At 43.0% G+C, this 19,679-nt stretch overlaps 1 protein-coding gene across 8 annotated transcripts in view; it reads left to right on the top strand.

Annotated features, from left to right (window-relative positions):
• Nucleotides 1–19,679, top strand: part of USP34 (ubiquitin specific peptidase 34) — a 1,084,964-nt gene that overhangs the window by 679,289 nt on the left and 385,996 nt on the right. For all 8 annotated transcript variants that reach the window (XM_033939082.1, XM_033939080.1, XM_033939079.1 and 5 more), the window contains one exon: nucleotides 9,008–9,160. In XM_033939082.1, coding sequence (XP_033794973.1) covers nucleotides 9,008–9,160 — 153 coding nt within the window. The remainder of the gene's footprint in view (nucleotides 1–9,007; nucleotides 9,161–19,679) is intronic.

Genomic DNA, 19,679 nt, shown 5'->3' with positions numbered 1-19,679 from the left:
CAACTGTGCCTGTGCTCTGCCCAAACCTTGCTCCCGTTAATGCATGGATAGAAGCATGATGGCAGATAAAGGCCAAATGGCCCATCCAGGCTGCCCAGCCGCAGTAACCATTATCTCTTCCTCTCTCTAAGAGATCCCAAGTGACTATCCCAGACTTTCTTGAATTCAGACACAGTCTATGTCTCCACAACCTCTTCTGAGAGACTGTTCCACGTATCTACCACCCTTTCTGTAAAAAGTATTTCCTTAGATTACTCCTGGGCCTATCATGTCTTAACCTAATCTTATTCCCTCTCATTCCAGAGCTTCCTTTCAAATGAAAGAGACTCAACTCGGGCACTTTTTTCATGTAGGTATTTAAACATTTCCCTTCTCCTGCTTTCCTCCAAAATACAGTGCTACCTTGGTTTGCGAGCATAATTTGTTCCAGAAGCATGCTCGTAATCCAAAGCGCTCATATATCAAAGTGAGTTTCCCCATAGGAAGTAATGGAAACTCTGATGATTTGTTCCACATCCCAAAAACTGGCTGGTGTGAGGGAGAAATTGTGTGCATAAGATGTGTACATAGGCTGAGACTGGTTATGCTACTGCATTGGTTTCATCCTTCTCTCCCTCTCCCAAACAGCTTTTTTTACTGCAGCCATCGACTTTGGGGTGGGGGGGGGGAGTTTTCGCTACCTGTGACAAATTCATTCAGACATACAGTATTCATGCCCAGTGGTACCTGCTGAGGCTGCCCACCGACAATCGCACAGCTTTCTTTCTGTTCCTGCTCCCAGCCAAAGGTTCGTGGACACGGCATGTGCGAGCTCTCCTTGCTGTGTCACTTCAGACAAGTTCTTCTCTCCCTGATTGCCTCGTTGGCAGTTTTTGCTGTTTGCACCATTGGCGTGAGCTTTTTGTTTTCCCTCCGGGTATCTTTTTAACATCTTTCCTTCTCCGGTGGCCAGTCTGCCTGCTATAATTTCTCTCCTCTAAGGCACCCCACTTTGTTGGAAACAGGAAGAAGCATCAGAAAAGGGCTTTCTGGGCTTGAGACTGCATGGCTCTGCTCAAGATTCTCCAAGACGTCCAAGTATCCGGGTAGGATTGCGCTTGTGTATCAAGACAACACTCGGTTTGTGAGTCAAAGTTTGCTGGAGGGTTTTGCTCATCTGTATATAGCTTGAGATCTTTAAGTCTGTCCCCATATGCCTTATGATGAAGACAATGCTCCATTTTAGCCTTCCTCTGGACCAACCCCATCCTTTTAATATCTTTTTGAAGGTGCGGTCTCCAGAATTGTATACAATATTTTAAATGAAGTCTCCCCAGAGTCTTATACAGGGGCAACAATACCTCTGTCTTTTCTACTGACCATACCTCTTCCTCTAGCATCCTTCTAGCTTTCGCCGTCACCTTTTCAGCCTGTTTGGCCACCTTAAGATCATTACATACAATCAAAGCCAAGTCCCGCTCTTCTGTCATGCACATAAGTTCTTCACCTCCTAAACTGTACCATTCCTTTGGGTTTTTGCAGCCCAAATGCATGATCTTGCAATTCTTAGCATTAAATTTTAACTGCCAAATTTTAAACCATTCTTCAAGCTTCACTAGGTCTTTCTTCATGTTATTCACACCATCCTGGGTGTCTACTCTATTGCAGATTTTGGGATCATCTGCAAAAAGGAAAATCTTACCTGACAGCCCTTCAGCAATATCACTTATGAAAATGTTAAAAAGACTAGGCCCAAGAACAGATCTTTAAGGCACACCACTGGTAACATCCCTTTCCTCAGAGCGATCTCCATTGACCACTACCCTCTGTTGTCTTTCACGCAGTCAGTTCCTGACTCAACCCGTCACTTTGGGGCCCATCCCGAGGGCACTCAGTTTATTTATTAGATGTCTGTGTGGATCACTGTCAAAGGTTTTGCTAAAATCTAAATACATCACCTCTAATTCTCTGGTCACCCAGACAAAGAAATTGATCAGATTTGTCTGAGAAAACCTACCTCTAGTGAATCCTTATTGCCTCTGGTCTTGTAATGCACTGGATTCCAGAAACTTGACCATTCTCTGTTTTAAAGTGTTTCCATTATGCTTACCACAGACTTACCAACATGTAATTCCCTACTTCTTCCTTACTTCCACCTTTGTGTGGAGGGACCATATCCACCCTTCTCCAATCCTCCGGTATTACTTCTGACTCTAGAGACTCATTGAAAAGATCAGTCAGCGGAGCCACCAGAACTTCCTTAAGTTCCTTCAGCACCCTCGGATGTACACTATCCGGCCCCATCACTACCCTCTGAAAATCGATCAGGATCTACCACTCCTCCATCCCTATTCATGTTTGTCTTCTGCGGTCCCGCTCCCGGCACTTCAGCCATGAACACAGAACAAAAATATTTGTTAAGCAATTCAGCCTTTTCTTTGTCAGCTTCTACATATTTCTCCCCTTCACCTTTGAATCTCACAATGCCACTTTTGCACTTATTCCTATCACTTATATATATTAAAAAAAAAAGTCTTGTCTCCCCGATTTACTGTATCAGCTATTTTTCTTCCATTTTTATCTTTGATTTCCTGACTACTAGACCTGCCTCTCTTAACGTTTTCAGATATTTTTGCCTGTCTTCTTCTTTCTGCGATCTTTTGTAGTTCATGAAAGCTAACCTCTTATTCCTTAACCTCTCAGCTACTACTTTTTGAGAACCAAAGTGGCCTTCTTTTCCTCTTACTTACTTGCCTCACAAAAAGGTTTGTCACCTTATAAAAAATCCTTTCAGTTTTGCCCACTACATTTCTGCTCCTTCGAGGCATTCCCATCTAGATAACAATTTTTTGACGTAATCCCCCATCCGAACAAAGTTAGTTTTTTTAAAAGTCTAGAACCTTTACTTTTGAGTGAGCACTCTCTATAATCATTTTAATATTAAACCATACAATGCAGTGATCACTGGATGCCAGATGATCACCCACTGTAACACCAGAAACACTTTCCCCGTTTATAAGCACTAAGGCCTAGAATCTCAAAAATTTGTGTTAAAAACGGACAGGCTGTGATATGCAAATGAGGTTGGTGGAAAGTAATGAAGATTTGCTAAATTTGCATGTGCCCATCGCTGGTGATAGCGATGGGCACATGCACAGAATAAACACAAAAAAACCCAACAACAAATCGTGCCGCCGATGTCAAGCAATCCTCCTCCTGACAGTGGGAAAGATGCCTATTCTCTTCTGTTGCCAAGCAACACACCCCAGCAGCAGAAGAGATGCCCACTCTCTCCCACCACCAAGCTACACATTCCTCAACACCTCCTTGGGAGTCTTTCTCTCTCGGGCAAGATAGATCGGCAGCATTCCAATGGGAAGAAGCACTTCTTCTGCCTTTGTCGGCGGCCCATGGGGCCAGAGTCGCCAATGTTCCAGCAGTCTTCCTTGGCCAACATTTCCTTGTGTCAGGAGCCTGGTTTCTGTCATAGGAGCCATTCTGTCTGCTTTTACAAGAGCTGGGGTTTGCCCCAGAGGTTCTTGTTGGCTTCAGCAGAGATCTCAAAGGCCAGGTGCCTTTTCAGTTGACAAACAACGTGGAAGCAAGAGTCGGATTCATTGGTTTGGCCCTGGCTGGCTCACAAGTTTCTATATGATGTGTTGTTCCCCCCCCCCCCCCCATGGCCTCTGATAGGTCTGGGCATCTACATGACAGCGATACATTCTGGCCTGGTGTCTAGTGGTTCTGATTTGGCCTCACCACTCATGGTATGTGGTTCTCGTATATCTTTAGTGGGGTGAGAGGCTCCGGTTCCCTTTTCAATAATATCTTCTCAGTCAGGGACCAGTGTCCTTGGAGAACCCATGGCATTTTGGCTTATGGCATAGCTCCTGAGCGTTCAGCCTTGATGATGAGCAGTTGTTTGAAGATAGTTATCTCGACTCTGTTGCGCTTGAAGTACACTCTTCTTTGGCATCTTCTGCCAAAGCCTAGTAGGCTTTTCTCACAGGGGGGTGCTAGGAGTTAGATGGAGCCTGAGTAGGCTACCAGTTAGGTAGTCCTGGTTTTCCTTCAGGAGGGTTTAGCCAGAAGTCTTTCAGTGGCCTCCCTGAAAGTTCAGGTTGCAGGCTTTGTGTGTTTTTTTGGGCATGCAGAGGAGCTAGTTTGCTTACTGCTCTTTCAAATCTGACCAGATGTACGAGGAGGACACTTTATCCACAGTCTCCCTTACATTTTCTTTTCACTTCGTAGACTCTTAACATCATCTTATATGGCCTTGATGAGGGTTCCTTTGAACCACTATAGGATGTATTTCTTCTGGACCTGACGTTCATGACATTTTTCTGGTCACTGTTGTCTCAGCACGGTGTATTTTGGAGATTCTACTCTTTCGTGCAGAGAATCTTTTTTTATGTATGATAGACGCGGGTGTTTTCCTCCGTACTGTACATTCCTTCTTGTCATTGGTGGTCTCTGCTTTCTGAGTCAATTAAGAGGTTAGTTTGTCTGCATTTCATATGACAAGTATGTTGTGTGAAGATTGGATCTTCCACAAATTAGATATGCAGAGGATCTTGCTCCTTTATTTGGTCCTCTCTTCATACTTTTACCCGGTTTTACCAAATGGATGTGGTGGCGCATTCTGCTGCTGGTTTTCGGGACCTTTGTTTTGTTCTGTCCCTCCCTTGCTTCCATGGCTTTGGTACATCATGTAGCGTATGGAATCTGGAAGAGACTTAACAGAATGGAAGATTAAGTTTATACCTTCAATAATCTTCTTTCTGTTAGTCCCTGGAGGATTCCATACGACCTGCCCTCTCTGTATTCACTCAGTTGCTTGGAGGAGCCTGCTCCTTTTCTGCCTTAGTTACTCTCATTGCAGGCTTGAAGATTTTCCAGCCAGTTACCAGATTCTGTATGGAGTTTCTGTGAGCATACACATTACCGAAGGCCTTTCTTGGGGTGCTTGTTGCACACAGCAGGTTAGTACTGCATTGTTTCTGAGTTGCCTTTGTGCCTGTTTACTTGTTAATATTTTGCAGAGTAAATCAGTTCGTGAGTTACTTGTGTTGATGGGGATTTTTTCCTGTGCTCCCTTGTCCTTGATTTATAGGTATGTGCTTGGCTTTGGGACTCAACTGATTCTACCACTAGGTGGAATACAGTATGTGTTCTAAAAACATTTAGATTTCTGCGACACCTGGACTGCAGGTTGGGAATGAATACCTAGTATATGGAATCCTCCTGGGACTAACAAAAGATTATGGAAGGTATAAAGCTAATCTTCCATTGTGCTATAATCTGATATTATGTATTGAAATTCAACCTAAAATATTGATCTGGACTAAAACACTTTTTTGTATGAAACCCTAACAGAGACTCTAAAGGCTGCACTATTGCCTAACTGATTTGGCTGAGCTAAAAAGAGAACTAAACTGAAGTAACCTACTGAAACCCAAATTTACCTTTCCAAAGTTTGAATGTCAGCAGGCAAAATATTCCAATGGATGTTTCTTCTCTTTAGCAGAGCAGATCCTCCTGCAGTATCTCAAGTGTGGCGAAAGGTTGAGTTTCCAGATCTGGTGAGAGGTTTAGGGATTAGGTGTTTCAGGTTTGTGGAGATTTTCTTGTTAAGATCAGCTGGTGAAATGTGGAGGGTAATTTAAGAGTAGCGGTGGGTGGGCAGAGGCAGACAGTAGTTCACAGGTTGCTGTGAAAACTATCTTTAATGCTGAGCCTTTACAACCTCTCTCTTCCTGGATTTTTTCACTTTTCCAGCTCCTTCGGCGTTGGACTATCTTCAGGTCCTGGGATCCATGGCTTTCATGTTGGATGTTGTTTCTTGGGTGAGAGCGTGCATGCATCTTTTCCAGCATGTCTTCCTCTCTCTCTGGGCTCCGCACAGGGATGTGTTATAGACCAGTCTTCCCTGGATTCTGGAGACTCGGGCCAGCATGATTGGTGGCTTCTCTCACAATCGCTGTGCAAGGGCACACCCCTGTGGATTGCCTCCTGGGTCGTGGTGCTGACAGATGCCAGCCCACTGCACTTGGCATCTGCTTCAGTGGAAATGGCCACTCAACCGATCGGAGCTCAAAGCCATTTGGTTGGCTCTAGTGCAAAAGACTATGGAAGGCCAAGTAGTGACAGTCTTCTCTGACAATGCAACAGCAGTAGCCTATCTCAACTGCTAGGGAGGTGCCTGGAGCAACTCTCTGGCTTAGGAGGCCCGCCTTCTCTTTCTGTGGGCTCTCAGCAATGCATGAGGTGGGAGTTAACATTGTTCAAGCCAACTTCCTCAGCATATAGCCCTTGGATTAGGGCGAGTGGGCACTGGCCTTGGTGACGTTCTGAGCTATTGTACGGTGTTGGTGTTGGTCCCGCTTCGACTTCATGGCCACGACAAAGAACATGAAAGCAGATTGATTCTTCAGTCGAAGGTGCAAGCTTGTAAGTGAGGGTTTGGATGCTGTTGTGCAGCCGTGTATATTTTTCTTCCCTGGTCCATGATAGACCAAGTCATTTGACAGTTCACAGTCCATCTGGGCCTTGTCTTTCTGGTAGCTCCAGACTAGCCTCACAGGCCGTGGTACGCAGATCTGATGCGTCTTCGCTAAGGTTGTGGCATTCAGTTGAGCGTCTATTCTGACCCACTTATTCAGAGTCTGGTTGTGTGGAGGACCCGGTTGCTTTGCTGTTACGGCATGGCACTTAAGCATGTAGCTTTAGACCACATGGGCTCTTCTTATGTGTAAGAATTTGACTGCTGTATCTTCTGATGCTACAGCATGGAAGACTTTCCAGCATTGATGCGCTCAGGTCCAAGCAGTGCCTATTCCGTGCCACACTTGGTGATGCTGGCTTTTCTCCAGGCTGGTCTTGATCATGGCCTCACTGTGGTGTCCCTTTGGGTCCAAGTGGCTGGTCTGTCTTGTTGTCGATCCCGGGGTTGTCCTTAATTTTTGGCATCTCGCCATGATGTGGCCAGATTTCTATAAGGGGCTCTTCACATTAGACCACTGATTTCTCTGCCGTTCCCTTCATGGGGCCTTAACCTGGTGCTGTCTAGTATTTCCAGGACTCCCTTTGAGCCCCTTCAGGATGCTTCCTTCTTTGACTTGACGCTCAAGATGGTCTTTCTGGGCCCCAGCCTCCAGGCTCTTTCTTGCAGTGAACCATTCCTCTGGATCTTGGAGATGGGGATTTCCTTGTGCACAGTTCCTTACTTTCTGCTGAAGATAGTTTCAGCTTTCCATGTTAATCAGGGAGGCTGTTTGCCTGTTTTTCAGCCTACTGGTTCAAAGGCATAGGATCGTGTTTTGAGGAAACTAGATATGCTTCTTCGCCATCTGGAGGTCACAAATGGGTTTTATCTTTCTGATCATTTGTTTGTGCTAACTCCTATCAAGTGGGATGCTCCTGTTTCTAAGGCCACGATTTCCAGATGGATCCATGAGGCCCTTTCATCAGCCTACACTCTTTCTGGGAAACAGTCTGCTATTTCCATCAAGGCACATTCTAGATGTGTGACTTCTTCATGGGCCAAAGCTAAAGCTGTCTCCCCTGAGGAGATTTGCACAGCAGCAACGTGGTCCTCTCTACCCATGTTTGCCCAGTTTTACAGAGTTGATGTGACGGCAAGACGGGACTCTGCCTTTGGGTCCTCAGTCTTGAGGGTTGGCACAGTAAGCCTGCCCTAGCTTTTTGGGGACTGCTTTTGTACATCCCACTTGTCTAGAATATATCACCTATTGCACTGGGAAAGGAGATTATGTACTTACCCTAGTAAGCTCTTTTCTAGTAAATAGGTGAGACATTCTAGACTCTCACCCTTTCATTTTTCGTCTGACTACTTCTTAGTTTGTGTCATGCGTTTCCAAGTTATAGCTTGGATGCTAGTCAGCCCTTGGAGGCTGAGGGAGTATATTGTATATATGTTCCTCTTTTTATCAGGATTAGTTTCTGAGCTCCCTTGAGGTTTTTGCCAGCTGTTTGCAGTTGATATTCTCTTGTTACTCCTTTGAGCTCAACAGTAATTTATGACCTTGATTATTATGGGTGTCTCTGCTTCACGTTGGTTTAGTGGCCCTTAGTGCTTGAGTACTAACTGTAGGTGGAGCTAGGGAGCTCAGTGAAGTACAGAAGAGGCACAGAGAAGAGTCCGAACTGGATTCCTTCTGCAGATGGCATGCAGCCATGGGGACATGTCTAGAATGTCTCACATATCTACTGGAAAAGAGCTTACCAGGGTAAGTACATAATATCTTTTAACGTGGATTTTTTTAAATTACACCAAATTTTCTCATGAATTTGTGCCTATCTTTTGAAAACCTAAATGTGTACGTGTGTGAATGCAAATTGTTCCCCAACTTCTCCCCCAGGAACACATCTTTGCTGTATATAGAAATTACTGTATTATGTAGATATTTTTTCACCTGCTTAGTCTGGCTATTTTTGTAAAAAGTTGTTTCCACGCATAAAATCATGGTTTATATACATTACTTAAATGCTTTGATGAATACCTCCTAAATGATAAAATCTTAACTTAATACAGGTAAACCACCGATTTTCTGACAACAGATGATCCAGCACCTTCTCAAGTCTGGACAAATTTACGAGCGGGAACTTCAAATTCCTGCAACCACCAAACCAGTTTCCCAGGCAGCCCATAGATGGTATTGTGTAGCTGCACTTGCTAGTGGTGATGCTTCGATTTTGTGCGATTCTTAGCTTAATTTAAGGTTGTAGCAGTCCATGGTGCTTTAGAGACACATGGGAAGTATATAATTAGTGGGTTAGAATTTGTTATAATGGCCACTGTTGGTTTGGCAAAACGGCTAGTCTGATGTGGTTTTGGAACCAGGGGTGCCTGAAAATCGGTGGTGTACTTGTACTGGTAATTCTATAAAAATGGTAAATTTTGTATTTGAATCCATAACATATTTTGAAATTATTTAGAAAATTTATAGCTGGAGCCCTTTAAAAAACTTTTTGCACTCTATATCTTTATCTAATTTTTTTGTTATAGACTGCAGTTCGTCTTGAGTCTTGCAATGGCTTGTACAAATTGTCACTCTCAGGACTGGATGGAGGAGACTCTATAAATCGATCTTTTTTGCTACTGGCTGCATCTACATTATTAAAGTTTCTTCCTGATGCTCAGGCAGTAAAACCTATCAGGGTAAGAAACTACAGTACATAGTAATATAGTAAATGATGACAAGAGATCAGCATGGTCTATTGCAGACTTATTCAACCTTTTTCTATCAAGGGGCACATTTTATGTTTTGTAATAATCGGAGGGCCAAAACATGCACCATTGTATTGTGCAATATGCTTCATCAAATAGTGGCAAAATACACTTGTGCAAAGATATGCTGCACTTTTTTCATACAAGCCTTCATGAGTGGGAATTAACAGTTGTATAAAAAATATGTTTTCTAAGGAATTATGACAAGACATGTTAGAATTGAGAATATAGATGCTAATAGTAGGGTCAAAACTGATAAATAGTTTTGAAGTTTGTCAATTTGAAAATGTATTTTATGTATGTTTTATTGTAAGACACTTAGAGGGGCATAATAAAAAAAAGTCTAAGTCCCCTTTTGGCCTAAGGCCCTAAATGTTGAAAGTAGAAGCAGGGAAAATGTCCATTTTCAAAAAAACGTCCAAAAGGAGGTTTTTTTGATAATGATCTGCCTCTACATTCAGCTGTTTAAACGCACAGACCACCACTAAGTCTACACTTAAGACATATAATAAACCAAAAAAAAGCCTAATCCCAAACGCCCAAAGCCAGGCCTTTTAGGCGAAGGAAGAGCCAGTCCTTCGCCTAAAAGCTAGATTCTGTAACCAGTGTCTGTCAGAAACAACACCGGTTACAGAATCCACACACCCACCCCCAGCAACGATCGCAGCAAACGCGACACTTGGGATTGCTATCTCGGCAGGAGAGATGAGCCATCTCTCCTGCCGTGATAACACCCCTCCCCCCGACATGATCAGGCAGGAGGAAGCCCAAGCCCTCTTGCCTCAGCGACCCACCCCCCGAGTCGATCCAGGCAGCAGGGAGCCCAAGCCCTCCTGCCCCAGCGACCCCCTTCCCCCCCAACTCAATCTGGGCTGGAGGGAGGCCAAGCCCTCCTGCCCCAGCGAAGCTCCCTACCCTCACTAAGATATGGGCAGGAGGGATCCCAGGCTTTCCTGCCCTCGGCGCACCCCCTTCCACGATCGCCCTCGAACCCCTGATCAGCCCCCCCACCCGCTGACCCCGCGCCAACCCCTCGACACTCCCCTCCCCGGACCTCAAAAGAGTTGGCCAGATGGATGGATCCCAAGCCTGTCTGTCCGGCATGTGCCTTAGGGCCTGATTGGCCAAGGCGCCTCAAACCCTGCCCACAGGTGGGGCCTGAGGCGGCTGGGCAGCAATAGTGGGGGCTCCACTAGACCACCAGGCTTTTTATGGTCTCCATTTACAAGGTTTAGCGCTATCATTAAATGCACAGTGACTTTAGAGAATCAGTGGGTGAAACTCATCCAGAGTGATGGGAGGATGGAGCATGAAAACAAACAGTGAGCTTTCTGCAACCCTCACAAATAATGGGGGTTTAACCCGATGGTCAAGAAAGACTACCAGTCCTGCTTACAAGAAAGAAGATTAGCAAGGTAAGAACCTAATCTTTCCTTGCCATATGAGACCTCTCCAATTACTGAGACCTAACAAACAAAATGTATTTATTTATAATTATTCAGTATTTGACTTACCATAAGTAGGCCATAAAGGTAACTAGGTGGTTAAGAAAAATAAAAGGGATAACAGGTGCGGTCAAGGAGTAGAAGAACCAGATGACTCAATGAACTGATGATGAGCCTTGGATAGGAAGGTTCCATAAGAATGTGAGAGGATAGAGATTTCCACAAGTTTGCACCAAGGTAGCTGATGCTGATCTCACACAAAATAGTTATAGAATGCAAAAGGTACTGGACAGTAAATTAGATAAGTGGTGGAAGAATGGAGAGTAGAGAGAATTTGTTAGGGCTTAGGTAATAAGGAGAGAGTTGAGATATGCTGAAGCAGAAAGGATACACAATTTAAAGACCAGGCTGAGAGTTTGAATTGAATGCAGGCTGACACTGGAAGCCATTGTTCTGAATGAAGGTGGTGGGTAACGTTGTCAGAGCAGAGTGAAAGTGTTTAACAGCAGTGGATTGGATGAATTGAAGACATTTAAGTGAATAAAGAAAAAGGGTGCAAATAAGTGGTGGACCTAGTATTGAGCGTAGGGGCCGAATTCAGTGTAAAGCAAAGTGGGAGAAGACAATAGAATTGATCTGGTGTTTAAAGGTCAATACAGAATCGAAAATGACATCTAAGATTTTGATGGTGTTACAGAAAGGGAGTGGATGAATTTCGAAAATAAAGGGCAGGAAGGCAAGGGTGAGTGTGGTGTGGGGAATACAATGGCTTCACATTTGGATGTGTTAAAAAAATGTTTGTTATTCTTAAGCCAGCTGGAAACACGATGAAGATAACCATTGAGGGTAGAAAGTGAAGTGGAGGGTTTGGAGACATGACAGAGGATCTTAATATCTTTTGCATAACAGAAGGGAGCCCAGTCTTGTTCCTGAATTAACATGAGCAGAGGGGAGAGAAGTACGTTGAAAAAGGTGAGGAGGAATCCCTGGAGAACTCTAAATTTCTACTGGGAAAACAAGGAAAAAGTGTCATGGGAGAGCTAGAATGTGGATCCAAAGAAGTAACTTGAAAACGTAAGAAAGCACCCGGGGATTGGAGGCAACCTTATCTCATACCTCTTTCAATAAAGGAATTAGTATGTCTCCCAATCACCCTTATGCATGCTATGGATTTCACGTAAAACTTATGAATCCAAGTATAAAATTGTCCCCCAGCCTTACTTTGCTCATTACCCACCAAAGTGGATACAGTTGAAAGTCTTCTCCACATCTATAGATGATAAAGCCAGCTTTGATCAGGCTTGCTAAGCACCCCAAATAACATTCAATGTGCACCTGATATTGTCTGGTTTGTCGCTTTGGTATAAAGCCTGATTGTTTGCAATCAATAATAACAGGGCTAATTGCTCAACTAGTATTTTTGTCAATAATTTAACATTGACATTTTTCCTGGACTGAGCCAGGCATGGAAATCTGATCCAAGTAAGATTGAATGTCATCTCTATCACTACTATCTCCATCATATAACTATTGATTAAATTCAAGGAATTGAGCATATATTTGCCATCTGTGTAATAAAATATATCCCCTTTTATTTTTATTTTCCAAATTGTTTGGGCTGTATCTCTTCTTGAAGGTGCCTAGCCAGCATAATGCTATAGTTATTACCAAATCCAAAAACTTCTAAGTTGCCCATGCATGAAATCCTCTTTTTCTAATCTAATCTTCCATTTGTGAGTCGCACATGCCTATACAGGCTCAAGGCGACAGATCAAAAAGGAAGGGTAAAGTAGTGTGGGAAGGGGGCAGCCATATAGAATTGAAGACAATTAATTGTCAAAGAGGTGAATCTTCAGGTTTTTTCTGAATGTAGTGTAGTTTATTTCTTTCCTGATCCTTTCTGGTAGGCCGTTCCAGGTTTTTGCACCCAGATAAGTTAGCATAGAGTAGAAAATTCACTTGTAGTGGTGGTATTTTTCTGTTTATAATCTCCCCAAATCCTTTCTAACTACTGAAGTTCTTGAAGAATATCAGCTCTTGGCTGTTCTTATACTGACACTCTAAATTTACCAGCTTTCTCGCAGAAATGGTTTGCTGGTCCATTAGTTTTTTTCTTATGTGCTCCCTCCCTTTTAATTAGATTCCCCCTTATTACAGCTTTAAGGGCATCCCACAACTGGCTACACTGCACAACAATTTTTTGGTTAAGTCTTGATTCCTGAAAAGTTTTTGGTGATTATGACAGGTACCAACTTGGTATGCTCAAATATGGTTTTGGTTTTACTGCATCACGTAAGAACTATGAGAAATAGACATTTTTATGTTTACTGACAATAAAATATATAGTCAAGTTTACGTTTCGCACAAGCGACTAAATGAAACAGAATTAAAAGTGTTTTGCTCCCGAGTTTCTTTTATATTCAGTGTCTGGTGCATCACGTTGTAGCATCCAACAATAGTCGGCAAGCATTGACGGATTCCAATTGCCCTGGTATCGTTTCTCCATCGTAGCTATGTCTTGATGAAACCTTTCACCGTGCTCGTCACTCACAGCACCGAGATTTGCGGGGAAGAAGTCCAAGTGTGAATGGAGGAAATGAATCTTGAGTGACATATTGCACTTCATTCTCTTGTATGCTTTGAGAAGTTTGTCTACCAGCTGAATGTAGTTTGGGGCTCTGTAATTGCCCAGAAAATTGTCAACAACGTCTTTCAAGGCTTTCCAGCCAATTTTTTCCGGCCCAACTAACAGATCTTCAAATCGCTTGTCACTCATAACATGTCTGATCTGGGGGCCAACAAAAATACCCTCTTTGATCTTGGCATCAGTTATTCTTGGGAACATCTGTCTTAAATAACGAAAACCTTCCCCTTCCTTGTTCATTGCTTTCACAAAATTCTTCATGAGTCCCAGTTTAATGTGAAGAGGAGGCAAAAATATCTTTGTCGGGTCAACAAGCGATTCATGTGCTACATTTTTCTGTCCTGGAACTAACTTTTTACGGAGTGGCCAGTTCTTTCTAGAATAGTGCGACTCTCTGTCTCGGCTGTCCCATTCGCAGATGAAACAGCAGTACTTTGTATAGCCAAGCTGCAGTCCTAGTAACAGAGCAACGACTTTGAGGTCTCCACAGATATTCCAGTTATACCTGGTATACTGGACATACTTTAGTAACATTTCCATATTCTCATATGTTTCTTTCATATGTGCTGCATAGCCAACAGGTACTGAAGGATAAACGTTGCCATTGTGCAACAGAACAGCTTTCAGGCTTAACATTGACGAATCAATGAAAAGACGCCACTCTTCCGGGTTGTGATCACAACCAAAGACCGAGAACAATCCTTCAATGTCACAACAGAAACAGAGACTGTCGACTTGTGCAAAAAATTTGGTTATATCATGATGCCGGTCTCGAAACACAGAAATTTTCGTACCTGGTGATAGCAAACACCATTCCTGCAGTCTCGAACCTAGCAGCTCAGCTTTTGCTTTTGACAGACCCAAATCTCTGACCAAATCGTTCAATTCGGACTGTGTTATCAGATGTGGATCGCCTGATGAGGATGGTTCAAAATCCGGGTCAATGTCACTGTTAGAACCCTGCACTGCAGTTTCTTCATCTGGTTCGTCTAAGGTCCAATCCTCTGGTGGTTTCGGAACTGGAAGACTGTCATCATGTGGCATGGGTCTCATTGCTGAAGGCAGATTAGGATATTCAATTGACTTCTTGTTTTTGGCAGAGAAACCAGACACATTAGTCAAACAGAAATAACAGTCCGTCACATGGTCTTTCTGTTCTCGCCATATCATCGGAACAGCAAATGGCATCGTCTTTCGAGTACCTCTGAGCCAGGCTCTCAGACTAACAGCACATGTCGTACAGCAAATGTGAGGCGCCCATTGCTTGTCTTGATCACCTATTTTGCAGCCAAAATACAGATGATAGGCTTTCTTTACAAGGGCAGTCATCGAACGTCTCTGAGGCGTAAGTGTATATTCCCCACAGATATAGCAGAATGTGTCGCGGCTGTTACGACACCGACGAGACATATTGCCCGACACCAAAACGTCTATAGCATCAAGCTTACTTACTGTTATATTGCTACAGCTACTATACTACTATACTTTACTATACTGATACTATATACACACACGGACTATCTATATTAACCAAATGAGCAGGATCGGTGTATGGAAGCCACCATTATAGCATGGTGAGACAGCGCAAGCTCGTTCAGACCTGCCCAGACATGCCCAGGATGTCATCTTCCATAAAACAGCTTCCAACCTGGCTAGATTTTATGCATGGACATACCCAGGCGGCACAAACCGTTGTTGATAAGACACTTATGGGAGAAAAAATTGTTTGCATCCAAATATAAGAAAAAATCACGACAAAATTGAAGATTTCTCTGAAATGGTAGTTGATGGGTAATTTTTGATGTAATATTCATGATCAGCACCCAAAATTCTATAAGAAACACCCAGCAGTGTTCAGGAAGCAAAAACTTTGTTGTGCAGTGCTATCATTTGTCATATTGTTGTGCTTTGGCATTCTTCTTGATTGGGTACGTATTTACTTTTTTCAAGTCTTTATTCAGTTATTATAGTTTTGTCACATTCCATTGCGGCAGTATTTATGTTAAAATTGACACAGAGTGGAAGAAATAATCGCTTTATTAATTGCCTCTTCGAGCTCAGCTCTCATATGTACGTACTCAAGCGGTGATGTCACTTCCACCTAATTGTAAAATTCACATGAACTTGCTGCCCTGCCTGTTGAATGCTGAGTTTTATCCCCCCCCCCAAAAAAAAATTTTTTTTTGTATAAAGTAATTATTTGTCCAGTATGGAACTAAATATATAACTGATTTTTGACCCATGATGCCACTCTTGGACACATGTTTTGGACAGGACACAAGAGGCATTTTGGATGTAGCTTTTTTAATTTGTTTCTACCATTTGGTCCATTAGGCTGATGGCTAAGTCTGGATTGGTCCTAGATTTGGTCACTACTATAGTTTCAACAAGAAAGGGGGTTTGATGATTTTTACGATGGACTTCATTTATTACGCTCAGGACGATTATAACCACTTTGTTTTCTTCTGATAGTCCAACTACACAACATTGGAGAGCACTGTATTGTGGTATATAAACTGTTGTTGTTGTTGTTATTATAATTATTATTATTATTATTATTTCCACTCTTATGATGGAGAGGTGTAAAATCCAGGATTTGGGAGCCCATGATAGGGCAACAGTTCAGAGAATATGGGAGCCTTTTTGATCCACTATGACTATTACAGCCTGTTAACATTTTCATAGAGGTCTGGAGAGAATATCTTGAAAGATAGTATTGTATGGGGTCTAAGTGGCATGCTGAAGGATAAACTGCATGCTCCTTTGGGATGTGTAATGGTGGGGGAGGGGGGTGGGCTGGGGGTAGCTATATGGGGAGAGGGAGGTTTGCGGAGCTTTAGGAATGCTTATGGTGGGGGGGGGCGTGGCCTGACTTCCGCGGAGACCACATGCATGGCATAACTGCTCCTCTGCACCCGCACTTAAAACGCATTAAAACAGTGCTTTTTCCGTGGAAATCTTACATTTAACGCAGAGATTTCACTACCTAAACCCTCATGTCGCCTCCAAAACCGGCGAAAAATGAAACTGCTTCACCCGCGCCACTCGGAGGTAAGAGGCCCAAACCCGACCCGAGCACGCCGGAGAAAATGGCGCCGAAAAACAACGAGGCTTCACTTGACCTGCTCCTGAAAGAAATAAGATCGATCCGGGTCATAGTACAGGAGCAGGTTGAAGAAACTAAGCTTTTGAGGGGGGAAATAGAGGCAATTAACTCCCAATTTGTGGATGCACGGCATCGCTTGGATGCCCTAGAGGAAAAAACGTCTCCCATACTATCTCTGCAAGAAACGGTAACTAAGCATGACAAAATTATTACTACTTTACAAAGAGACTTTGAAGATCTCTCTAATCGCAGCAGAAGATCCAATTTAAGAATTATTGGGCTGCCTGAATCATCGGAGGGCTCTGACATGGCTTCCTTTCTCTCTGCTTTCCTGCCTGCTACCCTGGGGCTTATCTTTTCACCTCCACTGGAAATAGAGTGTGCTCACTGCGTGCCATCTCACCTCTCTTCACATGCTTCTTCTCCCCGGCCCATAGTGGCTAAGCTGCTCAGATTTCAACACACGCTGCAGATTCTTACAGCAGCAAAATCTAAACCTCAGCTGCTACACCAGGGCAGGAAGTTTTTCATTGTTCCAGATCTGGCTAAATCCACAGCCTTGAAGAGAAAAGCATTTCTTTCCCACCGGCAGGAGCTTAAAGACATTGGAGCCAAATATGGCCTTATGTACCCAGCAAGGATGAAAGTAACCTACAATAATCGCACTACTTCCTACACTGATCCTGACGAGCTGGCTGCATTCCTGGATTCTTTAAAAATGCGCTGACATGCTGAGCTACTGATGACTTTGTCTGCCTCTGTTTCCTGCTGTTATAATCTGCATGCATATGACTGTATAATTCACTGTTTATGTGGATAAGCACATCACTCTCATGTTCTCCAAATTGAGTGGGTGTGGAGTATTGTTAGTTGTTTCGTAAGTGTTACTTCTCCGTGCTCACAGGAGCACCCTTAAATTGTTTTATCTCATGCATGGTCTCTCTTTTTTCTGACCTTGCATTATGCTGTCACTGTTAGTCTCTTTGCTCTTACTCTTATGCTTTCTTTATTTCTACTCTCTGGCAGGAGTGTCTACCTGGTATTCTGGTTATGTTATTTGATTTTTTTTAACAAAGGTGATATTTACTATGTCTTATCACTGCATAAAATAGATTATGGCTGATTTACATGTTTTCTCTTTTTTTTATGTTCAAATCTATTTTATTAAGCAATAGGAAATACAACAGCAATAGCAACCATGGTACACATTTTCATCAGACAACCGCGGAGGACTGGACTCTGATGTCCTCCCCGGACCCACCACCCCCCACCCCACAGCAAGAAATCCCCAGCCCCCCACCCTCCCCTCCCCATCCCCCCACAGATACATAAAACTCTTAGGCAGGAAACAGCAAGGGCAAATAGAATCACAGATTCAGAGGTGGAGTCTATTCAAAACACGGCTACGACTCTCAGGAGTCAAAATGTTCAAGTACGGAGTCCAAGTGTGAACAAAGTCTCTGCTCCGGCGACGAGAAGAACAAGCCAAACGGGCCTCCCAACCCATAAGTTCATGAAGGCGATTCCTCCAATGCCAAAAGGAAGGGGGCTCAGGAGAAAGCCAGCAACATAAAATACATTTCTTCCCTAAAATAAAACATTTACTAAGAAATAATTTTTCATAAGAAGTGTACATATTCAAGAAAGAGAATTGGGCAAAATGGTTTGAACCATCCTATTAAAAGGAAAAAGATAGCCAACTATGTGTTTAATAAACATCCTGACGTGATTTATTTGCAGGAGACCCACCTCCCGCCTGCTGCCGCTTTAAAATTTCAGTTGAAGGGATATTCCACCCATCTATATTCCCCTGCAACTCAGCAGAAAAAAAATGGTGTATCAATACTTCTCAATGACAAACTATCCCCTGTTGTTCACTCCTTTAAAACAGACACTGATGGAAGGTGGTGTCTGGTGCATGCTGCGTTGCACTCAGTAGATTTTGTGTTCCTTAACATCTACGCTCCTGTTTTGGACCATCCAGACTTTTTCAAGGATCTTCAGCTGGCGTTGGTTGAATACGGTTCTTGTTCTCTGATATTGGGAGGAGATTTCAATCAAATTCAAGACATTTATATAGATAGATCATCCTCTTGCAGACCCTCAAAATCCAGATCTTTTACAGCTTTACATGCTCTAACAGAAGCCTTTTCCCTTGTAGATCCATGGCGTTTGCTACATCCAAAAGGTAGAGAATACTCACATTTCTCACCACCACACAACACCTACTCGAGAATTGATTTCTTTCTTCTTTCCTCCTCTCTCATTCAGGACGTGACAAATACTATTATACACCCAATATCTCTTACGGATCATGCGGCTATTTCTTTACACTTATCTATCTCCGCACAAAGAATCTCCCTCTTGGCGACTTAACAATGCCTTACTTTTAGATGAGGAAATAGTGGACAAAATCAAATCTTTTACTACGGAATTCTTCGAAATCAATACCAAAGACCCAGAAATTTGTCCTTCCATCGTCTGGGAGGCCTATAAAGCTTCTCTCAGAGGTGAATTGATTAAACTTGCTTCCTGGAAAAAAAAAACAATCCATGCGAAAAGAAAAAGAATTGGAAATCTCCATCAAAAAATTAGAACTACAACATATGTCTACCCATTTACATGATCCATCCATATTCCAACGTATTCAAAACCTTAAATACGAATATAATACTTTAGTCTCCTGTACGGCCCGACGCGATATTTTTATCTCCACCTCTGGCCACTACATGGGAGATAATCTTATGGGTCGCCCTTTGGCTAGGTATCTCAAAAATAAATCAAAACGTTTACACATCTCAGCTATTCAGGACTCATCAGGACAATTAGCCAAAACCAGATCTCTGATTTCTTCTCAATTTGAAAAATTTTATACTGCCCTATATCAATCTGAGTTTTCAGCCCCTGAATCGGATATAGATTCTTTTCTTGCCTCTTTAACCCAGCCGACCATATCGGAATCTGTTAAAGCACAATTGGATGCTCCTATAACTACATCTGAGATTGAAACTGCTATATCCTCCTTACCCACTGGGAAAGCCCCAGGCCCGGATGGTTTTACTAATGAGTTTTTTAAATGCTTCCGAGCTCTTTTGGCTCCTCAACTTCTTACATATTATGATTTCCTACACTCCACTCCGGATAAACAATTCAACTTCACTGAGGCCACTATTGTAGTCATCCCTAAGCCAGATAGAGATGCTACTTTGGTTAAAAACTTTCGTCCTATCTTTCTCCTTAACTTGGACTACAAAA

Source organism: Geotrypetes seraphini, chromosome 3 (genome assembly GCF_902459505.1).
Source record: "Geotrypetes seraphini chromosome 3, aGeoSer1.1, whole genome shotgun sequence".
In the NCBI taxonomy this organism is placed as follows: Eukaryota; Metazoa; Chordata; class Amphibia; order Gymnophiona; family Dermophiidae; genus Geotrypetes; species Geotrypetes seraphini.
Note: the sequence above shows the minus strand (reverse complement) of the source record. Positions and strands in the feature narration are given on the sequence as shown.